The sequence below is a fragment of the Thermobia domestica genome, chromosome 2 (genome assembly GCF_964235325.1).
Source record: "Thermobia domestica chromosome 2, izTheDome1.hap1.1, whole genome shotgun sequence".
NCBI lineage: Eukaryota > Metazoa > Arthropoda > Insecta > Zygentoma > Lepismatidae > Thermobia > Thermobia domestica.
The window spans coordinates 153,766,511-153,793,089 of record NC_137455.1 but is presented as its reverse complement, the minus strand read 5'-3'; the positions used below and the strand labels follow the sequence as shown (position 1 = coordinate 153,793,089).

Below are 26,579 nucleotides of genomic sequence, written 5' to 3'. Positions count from 1 at the left end.
GTTGTATTAGACTGTATTTCTAATGGGAGTAACTCGGGATTGTAAGAAGGCGAATTCACGACTCAGATAATGACTAGCATTCTGTGAGAACAGTTGTGTTAGCAGAAACACTTCTTACATCCTTATATGTTAATTTTATCTTTCTTACAATTAAACCTTGAAAAAATATTATTTCCAATAGTAGAAATATTACAAGATTAACGCATTCTTTATCATGATAGAAACGGATGGTCTCCGTAATTTAGGTCCTATAATCTGTTAAAATGCAGCCAGTAAAATAAAAACCAGCTCTACTAAACAATACTGTTCAGTTTTACAAATAAGCTAAACTATCTACTTGCCTCTTTTTGCATTTCCTTTTTCGCAAACATCTGTAATTCATCACCGAAAATTTCCTGAGAATTAAGTACTTCTTGATAATCCATTTCCTTTACAAAACTATGATCTTCAATACCGTTAGCTTTCAAAAATTCCATATATGCTACCTGGAATGCCTGTCCTATAGATTGGGCTATGAACTGCGCCTGTTAGAAAAGAAAACTTCTGTTAGATATGAACATTAATTCTTCTCCCGTATTTGTAAACAAAAGGTTAATTTGTTATAATGGTGATACTAAAGGTATCAAATCTGTACACATAAATATGGAAAACAGTTGCATTCAGAATAGTCACAAGAATACCAATTTCAAAAGTAAAAGTATTTCGTTTACTGTAAATATATATCTATATGGTTATAAATATAATAGAAACACCAGTAGTAACCAACACGTAAGGTGTACGAGAATAACACTGGGTATGGAGTATAGGTGATAACACTGATATGATGAGTGGGCAATGATTGTTATTGTTATTGGTGTGTTAGGTGATCGTCCGTAGTATGTAAGGCGGAGTAGAACCGACGCGTGTGTTGTAACAGACAGATGGTGATGATATAAAACGGGAGACCTCTTTGAGCATAAAAATATGGGTGCACAGTTAGTTGGTGCAAGTGTATCTAAGGTGGTTAGGTGTGTCGCAAGGAACAGTGTACAAGGTGATAACGGACTCATGGCAAAACAATATCGGCGAAAAGTAAGAAGAAAAGTCTACGCAATAAGGATCGCAGAGCGTTGAAGAGGATTGTCATCAAGGACTGTACAACGATGGTGGTAGAAGTGGCTGTGCAATTCAATCAGCACCTGCAAAAGCCTATTGCGACAATCACAGTCCGACGCGAGTTACATAGCCTGAACATCTACGGTAGGGTTCCAATTCAAAATCGTTAATTGCAGCCAATAAGCTTTTAGAGCGAACAAAATGGGACCTCTTTCGTCTTATTTCCAACAACAGACCGTGTTTATGAGTGGCGGACACCGAAAGAAGCTTATGCTCTCAATTATCTCCTTCCTACCCTGAAACATGGCGGTTACTGTGTGATGCTGTGGCCCGCAATTTCCTAGTATGCCGGGGTATGGCAGGACGCTATTCTGTCAATGTCAATGACAATATGTCAATTCACACTACTGGATGTATTGATGCGGGGTTTCATGAATATCGGGATAAACTACCTGTTCTGCCAATCCCAAACCCCACATCTAAAGATTATAAAAAAACTTGTATTCAATCCTGGAGTTCAGAATTTGCAGCAAATATCCTCCTCCATCCACGCTGATGGAACTGAGTGCCACTCGAAACTATTCATAACTTCTATGCTTCTATTCGACGATGAATCAGAGCTGTCCTGCAGGCTAACGGTGCTCTCACGACGCATAAATCAGGTTAAGTTGCATTTTCTTCAGGTGTTTCCACCATTTTCATAACCACCATGGAGTTGGCTAAAGAAACTTTACTGAGACTGTTATGTTTATTATCAACTGATTAATTAACTCCATGGCCTATGAAAGTCGGAGGTCCAAAGCTCTCCATTGACTTCTGTCTTTAGCCAACTGAATCCAGTTTCTATTTTGTATTCCTACTTCTGCGAGATCCATCTTAATATTGTCCTCCCATCTGCACCTAGATCTTCCTAATGGTAGTTTTCCGATTGGATTTCCAGTCAAAACTTTGAAAGCGTCCTTCCATTCTGGCTACCTGACCCACCCACCTGAGCCTCCCGGACTTGATGCCCTAACACTGTTTGGTAAGCGGTATAAATTATGCAATTCCTTGTTATGAAGTTTCCGCCATGCTCCATTCCCGTTTCTTTTGGTTCCGAATATTCGTCTCAGGATTTTATTCTCAAATACTTTCAATCTGCATTCTCTCCTCAGAATAAGCGACCATGTTTCGCAATCATACAGTAAACAGACGTGATTATTGTTTTATGTATTTTATGCTCCAAATTCCTGAACAGAATTCGCAACAACAAAAGATTTTGAACAGAATAATAACCCGGATTCTCTGCTTTCAGTCGACATTTAATTTCTTCATGGATATGATTTTGGCCTGTTAATATTGATCATAGATATTTGATTTGTCGAAAGCATATTTGATATTTTAACGCCCCCATAATTTGCACTATTACAATCCCGGTGAACTTCCATGATTTTAGTTTTCTCTGCATCAGGGAGTCTACTAAAACTCCAAAATGAAATTTCGTGACCTTTTCTTTATCAGACCATAAAATTTCTTAATATTCTCAAGAGCAAATTTGGGTGCGAATTAGGCCGAATTTTCATGCATGCGATAGAAGCATGCTTTGCTTGCAATTTGGTAGCGTCTAAAGCTGACCATAGGCATTTTTGGTGGTGAATTTTGACGTTTTATAGAACAAATTTTTCCAGTCTGTACTTATATTTGTACAGATAAAAAAAATCGTGACCCAAAAGCTAACTTTCGTGACTTTTTCTTGACTTTCATGACCGCTTTCTGATTTCGTGACTTTCGTGACCGATAGACACCCTGTGCATTTACTTCTAAACCCATGTTCCTTCAAGCGTTTAATAAGACTTTTGCAGTTCTCTCTATTGTTCTCCTATCAGATTTACATTAGAAGTATATGCCAAAACCTGGTGAATACTATTCAGCTCTAGGCCCTGGTTGCTATTTTTTATTTTCCTTATAGCATACTTCAAGACGAAGTTGAATAATAATTGCGACAATACATCTCTTTGTTTTTGGTTCATTTTCGACGTGAAAGCTCGTGGACAAGAATTTTCCTACTCGGATTTCACTTTGGGATTCATTTAAACATATCTTATATCTAACTACCTTTTTTTCGTATACCAAATACTGTAGAATGTCGTACAATGTTTTCCTTCTAACCGAGTTGTAGGCCTTTCTAAAATCAATAATAGATGTACTGGGGTATTGTATTCCCGTTTCTTTTAGTGGATTTTTTTTTAGTGGTAAATATCTGTTCCATAGTTGATTGACTTCGTTTAAATCCCCATTGATAATCTCTAATAATTTCATCTAAGTAAGGGATCAATCTTGCTAATATAACGTTTGAGAGAATTTTATAGCATGTTAACAGAAGAGAGATGCCTCGATAATTATTACAATCAGTTCTGCTGCCTTTCTCGTAAATTCAAACAACTATTTATTCTTTCCACTCTTATGGCAATTTCTTTTTGTTCTAAATAAGAAGAATGCTCCAGGTAAGTTTCTGTATCTTGTTCCACAATCTTTCCCCTTCAGCTAAAATTAACTCAGCCGTCATTTCGTCTACACCCGGAGATTTGTATTTCTTTAATTTCTTTATAGCGATTTCTACTTCTGTTCGGTTAGACTCTGGAATATACGGTTCTATTGTATGCATTTCTTTTTCCCCACGAACATTTGTTTTTGGCTGCGTGTTAAGCAAATCTTTAAAGAAATCTTTTCATCTATTCAAGATGCTATCTGTATCAGTGAGAACTGTTCCGTCGGCTTTCTTTAATATACAAGCGCGGGGTTGATACCTTTCTTAAATTCATTGATGCTCTTATACACGTCCCGAATGTTTTGGTTTTATTATTTTCAAGTTCATTAATTTGAGCTTTCAAAAAATTACATTTCTTTTGTCTACGAGTTTGGGAGTTTCCTGCCTGATGTTAACGAAATTTTGTACAGTTATATATTTCGGATTTTGTAACCAACGCAGTTTTTCCTATTTTCTCTTCTCTGATCGTTTAGTGCATTTCCGGTCGAACTATGGTTTATCTCTATGTATTTTCGCGTGCTCCAATTTTTCTTTTGCTGAAATTTTAATGCTATCCCTAATTTTAACCCAAGTACTCTTAGCACTAGTGCACTCGGAACCTTCTAAAACCGAGAATCTATTCGACACTAATCTTATGTTTCCCTCTAGCCTAGCTCTTCTTCAGTTTCTTTCCACTAAACCTCACCGTTTTCAGATGTTGAATATTTCCTTTATTCAACGATAATCTCTCTCTTATTATCTTTCCTACCAGGTAGTGATCAGTGTCACAGTTCCTCTGAACGACCGAACATCAATTATGCTAGACACTCTTCTTTTCTATCTACTAAAATGTGATCAATTTGATTATGTGTTTTTCCATCTGGTGTGGTCCAAGTATGTTTATGAACGTCGCGATGTAGGAATTTTGTACTCTTCACTATAAGGTTTTTGGATGTTGCAAAGCTCACGAGTCAAATACCGTTGACATTATTTCCTAATGCAACTTCCATTCCCCATAATTAGTTTGAAAATATCTTCTCGTCCTACATTTACATTGAAATCCTCTAATAGAATTTTCATACAATATCACTCAAGCTGATCAAATATTCGTTCTACTTCTTCATAAAAACTATCCTTTATATCGTCATCCATATCTTCTGTTGGTGCATGTACATTTAAAACAATAATATCACACCACCGACCTTTAAGAGTAATACAAGAAAGTTTATCATGCTGGTATAACGCTGGTTTATCATGCTGCGTTAACCCGTTTAATTGCTGGTACTTTTCATTTGTAAACGAAAAACCCTGTTCCTAGTTAGTGATTTTGATTTCCTTCTCGTAAAAGAACATAAAATTTCCGAATTTCACTGCTCCTTTCCCTTCCCATCTAACTTCCTGAACTCCTACTAGGTCCATCCTATATTTCTCTAATTCATTCGTTACGGATTTTAACGTGTCTGTTCTGTAAAAACTTCTTATATTCTATGTTCCAAATTTCATGTTCATTTACTTTGTTGAGGTCGTGCCAAGTTGTCAGTTCTGGTCCGAGGCTTCTGTGAATTTTCTGAACAAGCCCCCCCCCCCCCCTTCACCCACCCGGATGATGTGGTTGACCTCACGCCAAACCCTCAAGCTGGAGGATCACCCTTTGTCGTCTCTCCGCGACTGCCTATTCAATATTTTCGCAGCTAACTTCTGTATCTAGGAGCCTTCTACTCGATCTGCAACCTGAGGACGCGCCATGCCGTGGTAACAGGAATCCACGTTAGTTATGTTTATTATTTGTCTTGATAAATTTATTTTGTGATGTTTTATTTTTTCTATTCGTAGGATCAAGTTTCATTACTTTAAAACTAACAAAACAATTTTGAGAGACTATCTTAATGTTACATTTTATACATATTTTTTTAACTCCCTAATGCTATTTCTCAATTTTGTTCTTTTTTTTTTTTTTTTTTTTTAATAATTTCATTTCATATATGTTCATACCCTACTCGAACGTTAAATGATCTGATCTATGGAAAATAAATGGGCTAGAACTTGCCTCCAGACAGAACATTCAGATAAGACATATAAGTGATGCTGAATATGGAAATACGTACCTCTTCACTTTCAAACACATGGCATATCATTTTAGGAGTTCTGTTTATTTTTGGAGCCTCCTCAACATCCTGTGGAACGTACCTTCGCCGTGCCATCAACACTACTAAGTCTCCAATGTCAGCAATGTATGATATGGTACGTAGTGCATGGTCCATCATTATTTCCTAGAAAGTAAATAACAATCTTTAATTAAAAAGTACTAATTACACTGTATAACACAATTTGTCCTTTGCTTTAAAATATGTTTTTCTAACGTATTTTTGCAAGTAACACATGAATCTGCGATTAGTTTCTTCGTATCGTAGTGCAGTTTTCCCGAAAAATATATTTATACATTACATATATTATGTAGGAAACAATTGTGAGTTTGCTTGAAGAGTTCTCTCCAGCGCTTGATGAGTGAGATATCGCTATCAGTTTATCATTGTTATAAAAGGAAACGTTCTGCTGAATCATGTAGTGATAAATTAGTTGCATAACAATCAACGTACTGGGATGACTGACAAACAAGCGCTGCTGTTTATTTTATGCTATGGAACATGAAGGTTGTGCTTTGGAATTCAGCTGTTTGTTAAGTTTTAATGTTTGTGTTGGGTTTCTGCCAGTGAAGTGTGTATGAAAAGACTGTTCAGTGTATCAGAATGTCCAGTCAGTGTAAGAATAACTCTGACTCATTTTATTATATATGCAGTGAACTATTGTTGAAGAGTCAAAGAAGCAGACTTATCACTGTTGTCAAAAAAGCATATGAACAGTATTTTGGATGCCGACAAGTAGATCAAGATAAGCGATGGGCACCACATATCTGTTGCAATTCTTGTTCCAGAAATTTGCAAAACTGGATGCAAGGAAGGCGAAGTTGGCTAAAATTTACCAACCAATGGTACCAATAGTTTGGAGCGAGACCAGAGTTCATGTAAGTGACTCTTACTTTTGTTTGATAGTTGTAAAGGGCCTCTTTTCAAAATTTAAACATTACACCCAATATCCTAATTTGGAGTCAACAAGGCACCCAGTGTCCCGTAGTGAAGAGCTACCTGTGCCGAAAGCTCTCGAAAATTGTACATTTGATGTAGGAGAAGAAAGTTCAGGCAACGAGAACGTTGACTTCGAGCCACAATCACTATCACCACACAAGATGAGTTAAATGATCTGGTACGGAACTTTAATCTATCGAAAACAAAAGCGGAAATATTGGGCTCTCGATTTCCGGGGTGGAAAAAAAATCAAAATTAGCATGTTTTGAATGCGACAGAGTAACTTTTCATCTTATTCTGAGATTGGAGGAACTGTGTTCTGTAGCAATGTTAACGGTTTATTTCAGAAGTTTGGCCATTAATACAAAAGCAGAATGGCGACTGTTTATTGATTCGTGGAAGATAAGTCTGAAGGCAGTACTACTCAATATCGGTAATGCTTATCCACCCAACGGAGTGGTGTATGCTGTTGATACAAAGGAAACATATGAGATAATGTGTGATATATTCCAGTACATTCAATATAATACACTCAAGAAGTGAATCAATGGAGATCTTAAAGTTATCGGATTTCTTACAGGCATGCAACAACGGTAGATCAAATTTTGTTGTTTTCTGTGTGAAAGGGACAGAATTAATTACGTGCGGAAAATGGCCATCACAACAGGAATATGATCGAGGAATCAAGATCTTATCGCAACAATAACTCGTGAAATTTGAAGATGTTTTTCTTCCCACATTACGCATCAAACAAAGTTTGATGAATATCTTCGTCTAGCATTAAACCAAGATGAGCCAGCTTTCAAGCACCTGAAGGCAAAATTCCCAAGCCTAACTAACGCGACGACAAATGAAGACATATTCATTGGCCCACAAACAAAACCTGTCATGCACCAAGATAGTGAGTTTGAATTTACACTATTGGACATAGAAAAGGCAGCATGGCAATCTTTCAAGTTAGTGTGTTCTAATTTCCTTGGTAATACTAAAGCAGCAAATTACAGAACTATTTTCAGTAATATGGTGCTCTGCTTCCAAACCATGGGATGGCTCATGTCACATTTGGACTTCTTTCCATAAAATTTAGGGACTGTTAGTAATGAACATGAGAAACGGTTTCACCAAGACATTGCAACATTTGAAGAACTGTTCAGTGGACGATGGAACAGCAGTATGCTTGTTAAACATTGCTGGTCTATCATCAGAGAGACTTCTTCAGATAGATACAAGACATCTATCTATATATATATTTAAGGTCATTTCTGTAAAAATATATGCAGAGTTTGTTTGTATACGCAAAATGCCTACCCTATGTCTGTGTAACAAAACGTCATTTGAGTGCACAATAATATATATATATGTATATTTAAAATATAGTACGTATTAGGAGAAAACGGACTTCACATATGGATTTACCATCTCTAATTAGGTTAAAATCACCTGTTTTCAACTAGTCGAGAGAACATAATCTCAAATTTGTTGTACAGTGTTATTTGTACAGTATATTATATAACATATCCGTAATAATTTTAGTAATAACAGTGTAATTTATGTGGTACGGGAGGAAAAGATATTCACTCTCACAATATACAATAATGGTATCCTAGTATCCATCATAAAGCCAGATCTGACGTCTACGAGGATTTCCCTTTTCTTAATACATGTATATCTTTTCTCCAGTTCCATATGGATCGGATCCCACGTTAAGCTGTGAGTTTACGTCTCATACAGCCTCGCTGCTGAACGTGACGCACAATTACCATCCAACACCCAAAATCTTTCCTCCACTCCGACTTAGGATCTACCAAAGTTCTATAACAAGTTTATATCTATTTGTGTTCGTGTTGTAGTATTTTAAACCTGTCTCTACATACATTCTCCTGTGTTTTTGGGGATTCCTTTTCCTCCAACTTTATAATTTCAAGACTCTGCCCATTAATTAAGCTGAGTTATATAGTTCGAACGAAATACGTAGTAATTCCAATGCAGGCATGGGAAACAAACTGCTTACCGAAATATATAAAGAAAATATTATATTTCATAACACTAAAGAAGTAATATAAGTATTTTCGCTAAATGCTTCACCAGACGAATATACAACTGGCTTATGAAACGTTCGGTTGGATATCATATTGGACTGCGGAGGAAGTGTTCACTGAACGCTTCATAGATATCTTTTTTTACTTCTATTCTTCTTTTCTTTTTACTTCTTTCCTTTCCTCTCTGATAAAGCGCTTAGCAAATGTTCTCGTACTGGATATTCTTTATTGTAGTGTTATAATATTTTCATTATTTTCTGGTGTATAATTGGTCTCGATCCTCCACTTCATAAAAAATCAGTAGAAAAATACCGAAGTATTTAAATTTCTCCACTAGAAAAATAAAATTACATGAAAACTGAATATCACGATTATTCCGTTCGTGCTAAAAGAGATAATGATGCATGCAAATAAACGGGTCAAAACATGTGATGACACGATAAAGTTAGAAAAACGGGAATGTGTCTACAAATAAACTCACACCACGAAGTCTGAACACTCCGTGAAGCTCACATGGTACAGCAAACAGGCAAACCTGAGTCAAATGTGAATGCTTTACTGCAACATTGTGGCCTCTATTTCCATAAAGAGTTGTAGGAGATACTCAACGTATTTTCTTCCTCCCTTCTTAAAAACATGTATAACAATTTTTATCGATTTTATTTTTGATTAAAGAACATGCAACAAAATTCTTCATCTGATGCTCTAGCCGCGCTCCTAACATTGCCGAAGTCAAGCAATGCTATGTTCGCACAGCGTCATAAGGACAACCAAACTGCTTCATAAAAGTAGTAGATTCCGATCAAGAAAACCAGCAAAAATGGCATTGAGATTCGCGATGTACTACAAAATCACCGGCTGGTACTGTGTTTTATGAGCATTAAATTGGCTTTGAGCTCTTTTCTTCTTTAAAGTGGAAGACACCGAAAGTTTAATTTCCGATGGAAGTTCATGTGGTTCGGATTCTAGGTTAAATTATAAACCCAATATCATATAGATCCGGTGGTAAAATGGGATGAAAATTGCAAAGCTTGAGGTTTTCTTGAGAAGTTCTTATAACAAAGCGAAAGCAAAATTAACTGTAAGGACTTTCCGTCGACTTAGATCGGCATCATACAACAAAAGAAAGAAAGAATGTATCAACAAGGGGTGAATCTTCTATATATATATATATATATATATATATATATATATATAGATAGATAGATAGATATAGATATGTGCTACTTAAGACGTTTCCAGGTGCCGTGGGTTAGCCACTCCTGTTTCAGACAGCTGTTTCCGAACTTTTACAGTCATGGTGATTTCAAAAAAAAATCGCTGAGCATAGTCTTCATCTAAAGCCTATGTTCTGTACCTACAAAGTACCACTAAAAGGTAGTTTAAATGCTGTATTTAAAATCATTAATATTTGTCGAAAGATGTGGTTTTAAAGTTAGAAACCTAGAATTTCTAGGGAAATAACTCAGAAATGAAGCCCATATCTCTTTTCCTTTAATATAATTTCTGGATTATTTTTGTGAGTAGTATCAGCTCCCATACGTTCTAATACGAATTTTGAAATATCCTATACAACATCATTCCTTGGCACTAACTATGAAATTCCATTTACAATACATATCTCTCCAGGCTTATTATCGAACAAAGGATCGTGCGAAAGCCCTAGATGATGACAAACATACTTCAGAAAAATCTACTATACTATCTTCTCACTTAATACATTTCAATCTCCATTTCTTATTGAGAGAAAACAGGAAGTTTGCGTTTTATAGATGCATGTATGCTTACACTTACAATATAATTAAATTTGATAATTTACTAAATAGGAAAAAAAAAAATAAATAATAATTTGCTATTGCAACAAAATTGTTTGCACGAAAGTGAATATTCAATATATATTTTCTGGCTTAAAAATGAAGTAAATAATTGAGCTGAAAATTACAGAATGAATAAGTAGACTATTAGAAGCAATACTAGTTTAGGAAAGGAAGGTACTCATTCAACATTCCGCTTGTAACGTCCGATATATACAGATTCTTATCGATCTAATGGAAACATCTAGAACTGGAGACACGTCAGATGTCTGGATTGGCAACGATCAGGTGGCGACCGCAGTACTAGGCTGTTGGTGATACTGTGCTTACGGTAAACTCCGTACTACGTAAGAGACAATAGAATCTCAGTGTGCACTGAACTGAACAAACAGTAAGAGTGCCAAATGAGCGACCTCTCTGATTTCAAAGTGGGCAAATTGTTGGCGCTCGGTTATGTGGTGCAACATGACGAAAGTGAAAAGTCAGGGTTGAGCGTGTTGCGAGAGACAATGCCAAAGATGATGACGCCACAAAACTCACGTAAACCACATCGGTGAAGAAGAACAACTGTTGATGGAAGAAAACCCTCAGTGATAGGTTCCGTCGAGCATTAATGAGGATTGTCACTCATAACTGTTGTGCGACATTGCAACTGACAAAGGAACTCAAGTAGTACCTCCCACAGATTGTGTCGATAATCACAGTCGTCGCGAGCTACATTATATGGACAAATGGGGTCGTGCTGCTCGCAGAAAACCGCTAGCAAGTGACCACAACGCTCTAGCATAACACTAATGGTGCTGCAAGAATGTAACATGGATCGCTCATGATTAGAAACGTGTGATATCTTCACCTTATTTCTAACCATGGCCGATGTTTGTATATGATGGACGCTCAAACAAGCAGATCCTCAGTGACTCGAGCCAATCGTGAAACATGATGACGGCTGTTTGATGCTATGGGCCGCAATCCTAATTTTCAGTGAATCCTATGTTGTCGCCTACCAGTCACTGGCCGTGATTATGTCGTCATTTTGGAGACCATGTGCATCCTGTGGTTCACATGTTACCGAGTAAGGGCGCCATATTCAAGTTAATAATGCGCCCATTCACATAGCTGAATGGTGGTATGAGGAACATCTGGATGAATTTCAACACCTAATCTGGCCTAATCTCCGAATGTGAATATAATTGAATATATGTGGCTCGTTTCGGAGACGAGAATCCGGCGCAGATTACCGCCTATATTATCTCTCAAGAAACAGAGTGATGCATTGTATGGGTAATGGAGTAATGTTCCACTTGCTAGCATTCTCGACTCCATTCCAAGTCGCATCAGAGCTGTTCGAAGGCTGAAAGGTGGTCCAGCACCATATTAACCTGGTGAGTTGCACAATTTTTAAGGTATCCCCATTAAATTGATAAGTATCTGTACATACTGTATATCATCGTACCCCAAGACCACGATATATAAGCAGCATATTATCAATACATACAATATATTACAGCCGCAGCTCAAGCTGTATATTTCAAAAGACGGAAGAGTAAGAAACAATCAAAATTATTTTTACTATGTCTTCATTAATATTATAAAGGTAACCGAGAAAGTTCTGTCGCTTTTTCACTCACCACCTTCGAACATCAATACGTACCTGGAAGATCAAAAATAGTTCCCATCAGCATCGACGACCTTCTCCCAACGTTCTGGAAGGCCATGAATTCTATCGCGGTAGAACTTCGTGGACCGTGAAGCGAAGAAAGTATCAAATGCATTTTGTACCTCTACTAGGGACAGGGCTAGATTAACCTATCTGGAGGCCCGGGGCTAGAAAAAATGAGTGGCCCCTGCTGACTACACCTAATACATTTCTGTGCCAGTAAGAAAGTTAAGGAAATATGCCAGTTCAGATTTTGATCAGAGTGGAGGCCCGGGGCTATAGCCCTCCTAAGCCCCTTCCTTAATCCGGCCCTGACTAGGGATCGTAACTGGCGTCCTCTAAGTGAATGTCCAAGGAATGCAACAGGTGATAATCGTACGGTGCAATGTCCGTGCAATAGTGTTTCCATCCAAGGCGTAGAATGGTGTCTCCGATCATCCTAGTCACGTGGGGCTTAGCATTGTCCTGTAACAGGAGGACCCCTTTGCAGTTCAGAAGTGTTAGCTCCAGAGTTTTGAGTTTTTTCTTGAACACGACTCAACTGCTGACAGTATACAGTTGCATTGATACCCTGAACAGCTGGTAGCATTTCCCGATGCACGATGCCGCGAGCAGTCCACCAAACACACAGAAGGACCTTCTTCTGGTGCAGTACTGGTTTCGGCTGTTTTTGAACCGGTTCATGGGATGCTAACCAATGATGACAGCGCCGTGGAGCTTCGTACAAGACCCACTTCTCATCACATGTCAACACCCTGTCCAGAAACGGCTCCTTCCTCAGACAGGACAGCAAAGAAACACAAGTATCTGCTCGCGCTGCCTTCTGGCTCGGAGTGAAATCATGTGGGACCCATCGACCCAACTTGTAGTGCTTCCCAAGTTTATGGAGGTGCTGCCAAATGGTTTCTCCACTCCCAGTGAATTGTAGTCCCAGTTCCTCACATGTCTGGCAATTGTTCGCCTCAATTGCTTGATGAAGATCTTCATTTTGTACATGTGTTGGTCCTCCGGCACATGGTGCGTCTTCGAGTGTTTCATCACCGTCCTTAAACTTGTTAAACCACCGCTGCACTGTCCATGTAGTCACGACACCCTCACCAAAGGCCTGGCATATCTTCCGCCCGGCTGCAATGGCGTTTGATCCCAGTTTGAACTCGTACAGCATACACGTCCTTATGACGCTCTGTGGAGGTCCCATGTTCACTCTGTCCTTACGCAAGTTCACGGTGTAACTGAATTGCCACAACTAGGTGGGATTACTCACACCAACAACTGACCTTCACCTTACCTCCATTCGCATTCAATTGATGGTGTGAGGGCCAATGGAACACCAGACCTCCTCAAAAAGTGACAGAACTTTCTCGGTTACCTTTATAATATATTGGCTTAGAGAAGAATAATATTGTGAGTTCTTTATATGTGAAAACTAAGCTTCAAACAATAACATTTTTGTATCTTTTAAAGGAATAACTGTGTTTGTGAACTAAGTGTACTTTCTTCGTTTTTAGTTATTTTGATATTGTATACACTCAGAAAATTTGACTATAATGATCTTGGATTTGTTGAAGTTTGGTGTCGCTTTACAACACCCAGGTTATGCATGAGACGTGGATCTTTAATTTTGAGGTGGAATTCGAACCATCGTAATGTGTTGAATGCTCTCCCACCGGGAATCGACTCTGGAACCAATATAGTGATCTTGATGTTATGAGGATATTTGTTACGGGAAACGCAGCATTTAATATTAATTGTCTTTAAAAAAAAATAAATAAATAAAAGTAACTGTGAATAAAGTACCTTCAGATCAGTATTAAGAACCATTATTTTTTCCGTCGATATGAAGAGGTCAACTTCAGTACTTGGTTGGCTTTCTCCCTCAGGTGCCTGTAAGCAAAAATAAATGTTACATTTAATAATACTACACTTAATAATATAAAATAACTACACTTAATAGTAGTTATTTTATATTTGTATCACCAGTTCACTTTTAGCAATTGTCCCCAAAGAGAACATTAACTTGCAAATAATTTACCCGGTGCTTACATACAGGATTTGAGTTACAATGTTAACATTCATAAAACTACCTGCTGATGGATGCTAAGAGTAGATATCAAATGAACTCAATAATTTATTTCTGTACGCGAGATACAGAGCTAGGTTATTGAATTCAGTCATAAGAACCATTAGATTCCATGAAATGAAGAACATTTTCGTCACCATCAAGTTATCCTGAACACATTTCAATATTAGTATTAGCGAATGCTTTCACATTCATATTGTTTTAAAAATTTAGAAAATGAAAAAATAAAAATAGGCGAAAAAGAATTTTTCTTCATTAAACCTCTAAACGTGGAAATGTTGCCTAACAAGTTAGAAATGTATACACAGTAGAACTGTTATGAGTGCCATTACAACAAAAAAATTATATAAAAAAATAAATCAATGTTATAGGAGTAACATGAATCTACGTGTACTAATAAACTGACGATATTGCACAAGTATAAATTAAAGCTAAAATAGGTTATCATAGCTTAAAAGAATAGTTAAAACTGAGTTGATATTACAAATTTTAAAGAACAGAAAGAATTTAAGGTCAAATATAAAAAATAAAATTTAAGTTTGAAATCCAAAAGGTGCTTTTTAGCAGGTTTATAAGTCATCAGTATTTGGAGGTGAAGATATAGTCCTCTTGTCTATATTCAACATGAAGCAAAAGGAAAACAGTATAATCAGTCGATAAAGACGTGAGCTTTCTACTTGATGTCCTATTTAAAGTTTCTCTTTTATGAAGTATAATTTGAGGAAAGTACACATACTTGGCACAAATTTTATCTCATAAAAAAGGAAATTAAAACAGGACATTACGATGAAAAGATCACATTTTTAGTGATTTTGTTGTAGTCTTTCTCTTTATTTTCGATAGTGACAGGCGAAGCACTTTCGTGTACGATTATTATCACCTCCAATTACTGTTGATTTGAAACTTGGTAAAAATCTTTTCGGAATAAAGATATATGGTTTCCAACGGAAATGACAATGATTAATTACATTCACTGAATTCTGACTGCAATTTATAGTGTAAACTTATTTGTGTTGTAGCTCTGCTGATTTTAAATTAGCTAGGTCAAAATTGTCTATTGTATGTTGTAATTTTTAACTATAATTCTAAGTAGTCATTCGATAAGTTGCAGCAAAGAAGATGTGATGTCTTCTCCGAATATTTATTTTTAGTTGTAGTTTGCTGCTTATGCCTAGCATGTTTGTAGAACTTTATCTACTACTGCTTGATGTGTCATATATAGATCGATCTGCTTTCCTCCCGATCATTATTATGATTATTATTTTCAATAATGCCAGAAATGAACAGTACGCAAAACTTGAGATGAATTAAGGTCAATTTCCAGCAAACAAGGTATTCCTTGGTTATTTTATTTATGTATTTATTCATACATATTTCTGAGAGTTACCGTAATCAATGGCCTTAAGTCCCTCACGTATGAGGGATGACGTCCGTCGAGGAGCAAACTGTCAGGCAAGTGGGAAAGGAAGGAAGCGGCCTGGAACCAGTAAGTTATGTATCATCTAGGCATTTGCCTGGTGTAAATGAGGAAAACCTAGATAAAACCTCAAATCAGGATAGATGACCTGAAAAAGTTTTTACATCTTTTTGACCGAGTGCCTTTATCGGGAATAGAATCCGGGATCGTATTCTTGGTTAGCAAGGAGAAAACGGCATAACACTTTTTTTTTTTTTTTTTATTTCGTATTCTTAAAATTTCATTGTCTCTAACTTTATGTCGTACATGCGTTTTAACATATTTACTCTTCTCGCGATGGTACAAAATATTGTTTCTCTCATTGTATAACTACTGGTTAGGAATGAAAAACTAAGTCTTTATCATGAATCATTAGATTTCCTTATACAGGCAATTCTTAATTTCTATTTTATCTAAAATTAGGTTTATTTTTGATGAATATCTTCCGTGTATCACGGTACGAACCCAGGTTAGAAGCAAGCCAAATTTGAAATTACAATTTAAAAACAAAATTAATTATTTAAGACTTACAAATGCCACAAATTGATTTTTTAAAATTTAATTTAATTTAATTTTTATTTTTAATATTTACGACACATATATTTCTTACTCTTTTGCTCTCCATGCCTCAAAGATTTGGTTTCTCACTGTATCAGTCATTTGTTCTCAATTTATCTATGAGCAAAAGCTCAGATTATAAGAAATAGGGCCTTTCGCATAGACAGGTTATTTTAACAAAGAAAACTTTATATTGACGCACACGACGATAAAATCGCATTCAACTTGTTCCCTAATTCACTTATACGTCTGATTTAACGAGATAAAAATTATTATTATTATTTACCTTAGATTTTCCAGCTCGAGATTCTGTTTTGTACATGAGTGGACTCGATGACAATAATGATGATGATATGAGATATAGAAGTGGAAGCAAACAATTAAAAGTATCCCGAGGAAATGTTTACAGATAGCGTTTGCACATCACTAAGCCATGCAGAAACCAGGAGTCGAATTTTGGAAAACTGAGGGAAACACTAGAATATTTATTCTCTCTTAAGGATTGAAGTTATTTATTTACTTAATTATTTTTCTGAAATCATATTTAACAACAACATTGTAGTACTCACGGAACAAGACATCAATTCATTTCAAGGTACATATCAAATAATCTTACTTTTTTCATCTAATCTATCCCACAAACTACAATACAATCTCCAAAATTTTGAACAATTAATTTTATCACAAGCACCCCTCCTTTCCAAATGATTAATTCTAACTTTCTCATTGCAAAATGTAATCCCAATTTTTCTGATTGTCAGAAGGGTGCTGAGCCACCAGTGATGACAATATTTTCTGTATATCGTTTTTCGTTCTTACTCCTCGGACGCTAATTTCAATACTGTAAGAAATGCACAATCCGGAAAGGGACGTTTCTGAAAATAATAAATTGATCCAGTTAGATTAGATTTGATTCATTAAAAAGATTTAAAGGGAAAAAGTCAAAATAATAAAAATAGTCAAAATATTAATAATAAATAAATAAAAATTCTGAAAATAATAATAATAGAAAAAATACACTTTCTTCTTTTATTTTTTAAGAGATATTATGATCTAGCCATGCTATTTATAAGAAAAATATGTTCTTTATACTATGTTTATGGAAGCCTAATTGAACAGATATGCTTAGTAAATTTTAAATTGCACTTGTGCATAAAATTAATTTTCAAACTAAATTTCTTAAAACAGCATAAAATCTAAACGAAAAATAGGCATGAAAAATTCACTACAGCACTGTAGGTAGATCAACGATTTAATCCAAATATACTACAGACGTTGTATGACTATTTTAACATTACACAAAACATGTTATGAAGTTTCAATCAAGAAGTGATGGGATGATTTAAAGTTAATTTCTCAGTATTCAGGGTCTAGAACCTGACTCTGAATTAGTATCCCAAGCAGCACCAAATTGGATGCTCTGTTAATTCCTAATGTTTTGGTAGTCTACTTTGAATGTTTTACTAAATAAAATTAATGAAATAAATGGGAAAAGGTCCCTATACTTTTGATGTAAAAGATGATCCTTATTAAAGAAGAAATTCCACAATACCTTATGCTCACCTATTCGAACGAGTGTTACCTTGAAGATACCGTGAAATTATTGTTTATGGCACTTCCATTTTAATTTCTTAACTATCACACACTTTCTAAACTGTAAACTATTGGTAAACTATTTATGTGAAAAAAAAAAAAAAAAAAAACACATCTAAACATAATTGCAATTTAAAGATTGTAGAGTTACTTCACTGAATCTTTCTGTAAAGGACGTGTTGCCTATGAAGCATTATTATCAATCAACGATACACGTTTATATTGTATACTCCATTTGTTGCATACACATTTTCCAGGCTGCCTCCCAGGAAAGTGCTACGACTTTTGACAGTAATTCAGTCATTTTGGTGCATCAAAAATACAAGTCATACAGACTAATTCAAAAGCGTGGCGCATGTATAAAAGTTAAGCATGCGCTGGAGCATGCCTTAGTATTCTACGCTTGCGACAGAAATAGAAATGGAGTTACGTGCGTGCCAGTAGTAGTAAGGTGAAATGGTTGCCGTAATACAAAATCCCAGCAAATGTGAAGTGAGATCTGTCATACGATTTCAGAACGCCACACGACGGAATGCAACTGACGTAATCGGGAATTGTGTGTCATTTACGAACAGACAGTAATGAGTGCAGGGAAGGTCAGGCAATGATGCAAAGATTATTGGGAAGGGCGTTTAAATTTTCTGACGATGAGCGCAGTGGAAGACCTAGTGTTCAGATGGATAATCTGGTAGTGCGGTCCAATCGCGGTTTACAACAACTGAACTCCCCAAAGAGTTTCCAGAAGTATCTGCAGAAACAATGCATCGGATTGTGACTGACAAGCAGAGTTATCACACATTGTACACGAAGTGGGTGCCAAAAATGCTGACAGACGCTCACATAGAGTAAACAGTGACAGTTGCACGTGATTTTTGGCCACTGGAGGGGGGATAGGGATGACATCTTGGATCGTCCCTACCTTTCACCTGAAAAGGTAGATTGCATCGAAGCGCTTCAACAACAGTGAAGTGCTCAAGACATCAGTTCTGGACTCGCTGTTCTCAGATGGAAGATTTTTACGCAGAGGGTATACAGAAGCTTGTGTCAAGCTAGCAGAAATGTCTGCAGGTTCACGGTGACTCGGTCCAGAAGGGACGTACTTGTATATCAATCACAACAAATTTATTCTTCTATCATTTTATTCTTCTTTTAAATATCGACCTTTCTTCTAACATGCAGATACTTATTAAAATAATGGTAGCACTCATATAATGCAACAACTAATCTCTTTGAGTTAGAAACACTGAACATTCGAGCTCGAACTGTCTTGAGGTAATGCTTTGTTGGGTGATAAGAGTAGTATGGATTTGTGTGTGCGATGGTTTGCAAAATGGAAGACCTCTCTGATTTCAACGGGGGTAACGGGTGCAATGTTAGATGCAGCAATTGCCAGTATGCTAGGTGTATCAAGAACGATAGTGTTCAAGCTGTGGACGGCATACGGAACTCGTGACAAGACATCATCAGAGAAGAGGAATAGTGGACGAAAACGAAGTCTGGGTGAAAATAGGATTGACGAATATTAAATAGGATTGTCACGAAGAACCATAGAGCTAATGCGGCACAACTTATTGCAGAACTCGATCGGCATCTAGAATGGCCTGTTTCTATAATCATAATCCGAGGAAATCCGCATAATCTCAACATCTGTGGTCAGCTTGCGATTTCGAAAAATCTGTTTACCGCTCCTAATGCGGTAGAGTAATAAAGATGGTACCAAGAACATAAAGCATGGGCAGTCGATGATTCTTTCTCCTTATTTCCAAGACCAGACTGGGTTTATGTATGAAGGATGCCAGAAAGGTGTATGACCTGGACTGTTTACTTTCTACCGTTAAATTCAGTTCGCCTGTTCGTCTTCTTGAACTTCGAATTACTACTTAATTACAACATGAAATGTCTTCGATTCATTTTTGATTGTTAAAAAACTTCGAACTTTAAACCCCTACGCACTTGTTAGACAAGCCTCAACATGTTAAGATTTTATCTTGAATAAAACTAGATTCCCCTCTGCTACTCTCAAAATTGCATTTGATTTATTATTAAGTCAGCTTTGGCTCGGCTACGTAGCAATTATAAATATTAAATTCGCTCTATGGACCTCATGATTAGATGACTTGTCATTTATTTGTAAAATCAACACAAATCTGCTGCGAAGATTTCAAATGAATTTTTTTTCTATGTAACAATAATTACATTCAAATATCAGCAGATCACTTACGTATACCATTTTGGGAGTTAGTGTATTTTTTTTAGCACAGCTCACCCTAAGTTGTAGTTGATCAATTCATACGGAAAATAATAACAGAAAATACATTAATGGGAAAGCACTTCTTACATACCAACATAATAAAATTCTAAATTAGTGTAAAGGTTACCTGACTTTTAAGAACGCAGTTAAAAGAATATGATTAACTAAAGATTTGAGAAAGGCAATATAGCCTAGTTTATATTAAAGCAAAAATTTCTTGGCACTAACAGTTCTGTGGCAACCATAGCAATGAAGATTAACACTTAATTACGAAGCCACGAAACTCCAATTGACGTTTCCTTCTTCCACTTTGTATTTGGGTGACAGGTTCTATGACAATAGTGGATGGTTTTTTGAGTTTTCATCAACAGCTTCAGCACAGTTGGCTCGCATACAGTAAATACGCACGTTAGGTTACGTATATATGTAAGAACAATTTACTCGGGATGGTAAAGTACACAGAGGTGATTTAAATATTCGACTTTAAGAACAAACTTGTTATAATGTGGCGGGGATCTAAGAAACGCATATGGATCACGAGCACTTCCCAGTTCTACAAGAAGTGGAAAAGTTAATAGATTTGCTGTACTTTTCTTTTTTTCTTTTTTAATTAAAAATGGACCTGGGTCCACGAATGTAAGGAAGAACAACACGGAAAAGGCAAAGAAATACGTAAATTCTTTATCATGACGTCAATAACATTCTTACATAAATTTATGTTAATATGGTCAATTTTTCTTAATTTACTAATCACTTCAATGACAGGAAAAGCACATAAGAAGATAAATACTTCCAATTATCTCCTCTTGATTGCTTTTTATATGCGTAGTCATATTCAAAATACTTAAAGTCTGATAATTAAGTTTGTCAATTCATCCTATGAAAATTGCTATATACCTCATCGCTGAATATCACTACGGCCACCTTCTAAGTATTTCCTTTTGGAAGCTATACATATGCCAGCATCTAGCCAACTCTTCAAAACAATTTTGGAATTTTGAGTGGCGACCATAAATATCGTCGTATTACCCTTGATGTCCTGAATGTCACTTTAATATTTCCATTAGCTTCAAGTAAAGAAAAAGAACCAATGGGACCAGATCAGCGAAGAAGGGAGACTGTTCAGATAATTATTAGTTTACTGGATAAAATTCTAAACGTGTGGGCTGGTGCAGGGTACCATTTTTGGCCTCATATCAAAATTTTCAGTTAACATTTTCCTATCTTTCCAGCAATGGTTGGTTGGTTTGCTACGACGCTTCTCACAGTCAACCGATGATTTGGACACGAATTTCCCAAAATTTTTGCAGTGTTTTCGTTAGTTCTACACGTTACTGGCTGCTCTGGCCTCTCTTCATTAACAACAGTCAGTCAGTCTCTCTCTCTCTCTCCTAAGAAAAAAGGTTTAATCCAGTTTTACACTGCCGCTTCTCCACTTTCACTCTTCCAAGTACAGCAAATATAAATAAATAAATAACCATATATATATATATATATATATATATATATATATATATATATATATATATATATATATATATATATATATATAGTTTTGTTGCTTTAATTCAAGCTTTCAAGTACTTGCTACGGGACACAAGGCAATAATGAACGCCACTGAACTAGATACCGGCATAGATTGACACAAACAGTATGAGACACTGATTTATCACGGTTATGAAACCTTATCGAGCTACATGATAGATTTACGAAGTTAATTGTTAGACTTCGCTCTGTGAATTAACCATAGTCTTACAACGATGAACATGTGCTTGTCACTCATTTGATGCCACTTCTAAATATACAATAGCAAAGAATAGCATCTTTCATTTCTTTTCACAATGAAAAAATGAAAAAAACGTCATCCTGTCGCAGATATAAATGTATATGTTTATATATCTATGTTCTATTACGAAGCTTTCCGCTCACTGCACTGATTTTGTTTCCGCTCCACAAAGGAAGAACACTAAAATTAGGACTTATTTACACATTTTTAAAAATATAATGTTATCCTATCACTTAAATCGGAACAAATCCTATGATTGATACGATTTTAATAATTGTCCCATATAAGTACAATCACACATCATAACCACCACTGTCTTCATCATCAGTACTAATCAACTACTGCCAATCTACTGCTGGGTAAGGTATTTCCAACTTTTCTCCATAATCTTGAATTACGACATCCCCAATTTTTTTTCTTGTCTCTTGTTCTTCGACCAAGGACTATTTTTGTCCATGGATCACATCATTTCTTCTTGCACCATGCTCTGCCCACTGTCACTTCAATTCTCTTATTTTCACGATAATGTCTATCACTTCTTTCATCTTTCTGATTCATGTAACTCTTTTCCTACCTTTCCGGTTGATTCCTAGTATAAAAGTTACTCCTCCCTTTTCATGCTTCGTTGTGTAATTTGCACGTTCTCTGATTTTGTTACTGTCCATGTCTCCAATTCATGTATATTCACTGGCCGTTCATTTTAGACATATTGGTATTTTACTTTTCAATACCAAGCTGGTTCTTCTAAATGCGCTCGAATCTACTTAAGACATTTGTTGACTTCTTTAAAGTATCCATCCATAGATATCTTAAGTCTCAGAATTATTCTCCTCTAGATATCTTCTGGACAATACTTTCACACTCTCTTAATCTCATGTGACCCAATTACCATATTTAAGAAATATAAAATTACCAATCGACACATTAAAATATAGTGTTTTTTTCAAACATACAAAGCGATAAGAAATATGAACGTAATGATTGTAATTGAATTAGGTAGTTAAAATGTTACCGATTTTTGGATCTATTTGATATGAGAAAAGAGAGAAAGACAAAAATGTGCAAATGACCCAAAATCTTTTTAATACATTACTGCAGATATATAAATATTGACACTCGATTTTATTGTCTACAGTAAATGATTGTATGTCAGAAAATTGTTACAACGACATCTGTTATTATTATTATTATTACGATTTGTATTACCATTTGAATTGAAAGTGTTTAAGTGGATAGTAAATATTTAATGATTTTAGGCTTCAGGTACACAGATACAACATTTTATGAACAATTCGAATTGAATTGAGAAGGAAGCGTTTTAATCCTTAAAAAGCTCAACATATTCCGCAAATCAAGTTTCTTGACTTACACTCTTTTTTCCAGCATCCTACGATATTATGTTAAGACAGGTTCGGCTTATAGTCAGCCAACTGAGAAATGTTGTTCTACACATAGCTCTATTTTAACAACAAAATGGCCACATGCGTAGAAAAATTTGTATTCAAAAGAAAGAAACAAGAGGGGATAAAGACTTTTTATAATTACAATTTAATGCTGTGAATTTCCTCTAGTTGGTGTTTAACAAATTACAAAGTTTGAGTTTTATAGTGTGGTTATTTTGATACAGAGATCGAGGGTCCACCTTCAATAAGCACAAACTCTTCACAATTCTAATGCAAGATGATTAGATTTTAGATTTCCATAATTAAAAATTTAACTTCTATGTTATCCGTAAACTGATTACTTTTACCCACATTGATAAAGCTGTAATTAACTCTAGATAAAAAAGGACTGGGACAAGTAGAACTCAAATGCTGATACGTCTGTCGTGCAGATGACATTGATCTAAAAATACTTATACAGTAATATGTCGTGATACGTACGTCATACTTATTATTTTTTTAAAAAAATCTTTTGTAATCTTACGGCGATCATTTTTGTATAAGAACTCAGATTTTTGGACATATGAAATTGAATATAATTAACAATGTATCATATATTAGAATATTGATTAACGGGGAAAACATTTTCAAAAGGTGAGAATACACCAATCGATAGATTTTATTGAGCTGAACGAAACGATACATAGGCTACATGAGCTGTTTTAGAGAAAAGGAACGAAAATGAATTTCTTTGTAAACCTAAAAATTGATGCCGTCCGAGAACTCTGCTACTTATTGAAGTGAAACGGATACTAAAATATATTCTTACTAAACTCTTCATTATGTCACTAGCATGACAACAGCACATAATATTGCTACTGAGATATAGCCTAAAACTATTATTAACCTTTAAATTTTACTTTCTATTTTTACTAAAATATTGTCCGAAGGTAAGACATATTAGTCGATACATAACATCAAGCTTAATACAATAACATGTTCAAGGGTAAATTCTTATGTTTAGTTCCCAAAAAAGTAAATAAATAAACTCTTGTGGTGATAAAAAGTTAATGCAAATAATAATTGGCAGTTCTGATTTTGCTGAAAGAAATTGCTATTTATTTATGTACTGTGACATAGGAAAATACATTGTTATCTAGCATATTGTATCTATTGTTCTTTGTCCTTTCTTAACGGGGACACACATGATCCTTTACGTACATACTACTTGTAATACACACAATAAATAAATACAGTAAAGAAGTATATAACATTAATAAAATTTAATATATATTTTATTTTAATTCTTGCACGATTTTCCTTTCTAAGTTTCTTTCTACCCTACTTCGCTTAAAGTTACTGAACAAAATTTCTTTAGCTCTGAATTTCCTATACCCTAGATCCTCTATAATACTTTTCACAAATGAAATTGACACTGTATAGTATGGCTTCTGTATAGTATTACTCCTAAAAACTGCTAAAATTAATAATAATAATAATAATAATAATAATAATAATAATAATAATAATAATAATAATAATAATAATAATAATAATAATAATCACGAACTTAATAAATAAATAAATAAAATATTTCAGCTCTAGAATGACTGACAGCACGTAATAGTAATTCAGCAGTCGCTATTAACTAGTGCAACAGGTTCAACAATTTTGTAAATTCATGAAACTTATTCAAACATCCGCTGGTCACCTGAATTACCTTCAGTAAAACTAATAGGCCTTCAGTGCTGATAGCTTAGAATTTATTATATGTTTTATAATATCATTATCGATCCATGTGTTCCAAAATACATTGGAAATATTTCTTAGAGAACGACTGCTACTGTTCGAATTTTCAACTGCTAATGTATGTAATTTGCACAGATATATATATATATATATTTCCGCTATGCTTAAATCCACTCGTTAAATTAGAATACCGATATGCAACACAAAAAAATACATTTAAAGCTTTCAACAATTAATAACAATTGTACTTTCAAGTTTCTTAATTCATTCGATGCTTAGTATTAATAACATGCAAAAATATAAGATAAAAATGCTACGATTTGCATTCCAACTTACCAAAGCCTAGAAGAACCAATGCCAGCATAAGAAAAAAAGACAATAATAAAATGTTTAAAAATTATTCATAATACTTAAGACATGTTATTCTAATCATACGAACGGCACACAATAAGGTTAAAAATAAAGTTGATTTGAACAAAGTACACAGGCATTACGTTCACATGTAAGGAAACACAAACGAACATCTTTAAATAACATTCCACTGAACGCTAGATATTAACAAACAGTACAAATACGAAAAATATAACAAATATGAACACAACGTTCAATGTGGTAAGTCATCGAGTAAGTAAACAATAGCACGTATAATTACTATGTATTTTTTTTTTGTTTCGATTTTATTAACATTGTTAAGCACAAGCATTTTTTTTTTAATATAGGGTATATTTGTATAAACCACTTCCTCTTTTCATATTTCTATTTGTTGCTAGTAATTACACAGTTTGTTGTGCTATGTAAACACAAAAGGCTAAAAGTACCCTAAATTAGTAATGAATGAACGTCTCTTAATTGCAAATCTTTACTTTCTCAATTTGTCACCAAATATATATAGTACAAAACAAAGGCCATTAATTTTTTTCTCCTTTATAACTGTGATTTTCTAAGTTTAATATCTAGTTTTGCATTTCATTTTAAATTTTTCCAAGATATGCGTTGAACAGTTACGGTTTAAAATATTTGAGTGAATATGATTTGTGTACAACTGAGTAAAATGAATACTTCTTTAGCGTCTCTGTATCGTGTTGGCATACGCAGCAAAGGAAACAATGACAACAGCAGCGCCACCACAATAACACATTCATCAAAAACAAAAGTTAATTATTAGTTTAAACTCATGGTGCATTACATGTTCTTCTTTCATATCTTAGTAAATTTTTATCTTTTAAATGTATGTGATTATGTTTGTTTATTTGGAATATAACATGCCTTTCCAGCATTGAGACAATGTGGTGAGATCTGACGAACCTATAGTTCAATATGCACCAGAAAGATTCAGGTGCCTATTCTAGATTATTTGAAGGTTAAAATACAATTATCAAACTTTTCCCTAATTATCAATTTTGCTTCCTTATCTTAAAGAGAAGGATTAATCGCACGGAAGTATAAATTTCTCTGTCTGCATCCGACACATCTTCGTTAACATTATTTATGCAAATACTATAAAATCACCAGTATACAAATTTACTTTGT

The 26,579-nt window shown here is 35.1% G+C and overlaps 1 protein-coding gene across 1 annotated transcript in view; it reads right to left on the bottom strand.

The window, feature by feature from the left end:
• LOC145679220 (protein lin-10-like) overlaps positions 1-26,579 on the bottom strand; it is a 492,250-nt gene that overhangs the window by 18,945 nt on the left and 446,726 nt on the right. The window contains exons 10-12 of the mRNA XM_081749807.1: positions 13,992-14,078; positions 5,707-5,871; positions 342-524 (exon numbers count right to left, since the gene is read on the bottom strand). Of these exons, the coding sequence (XP_081605933.1) occupies positions 342-524; positions 5,707-5,871; positions 13,992-14,078 (435 nt within the window). The remainder of the gene's footprint in view (positions 1-341; positions 525-5,706; positions 5,872-13,991; positions 14,079-26,579) is intronic.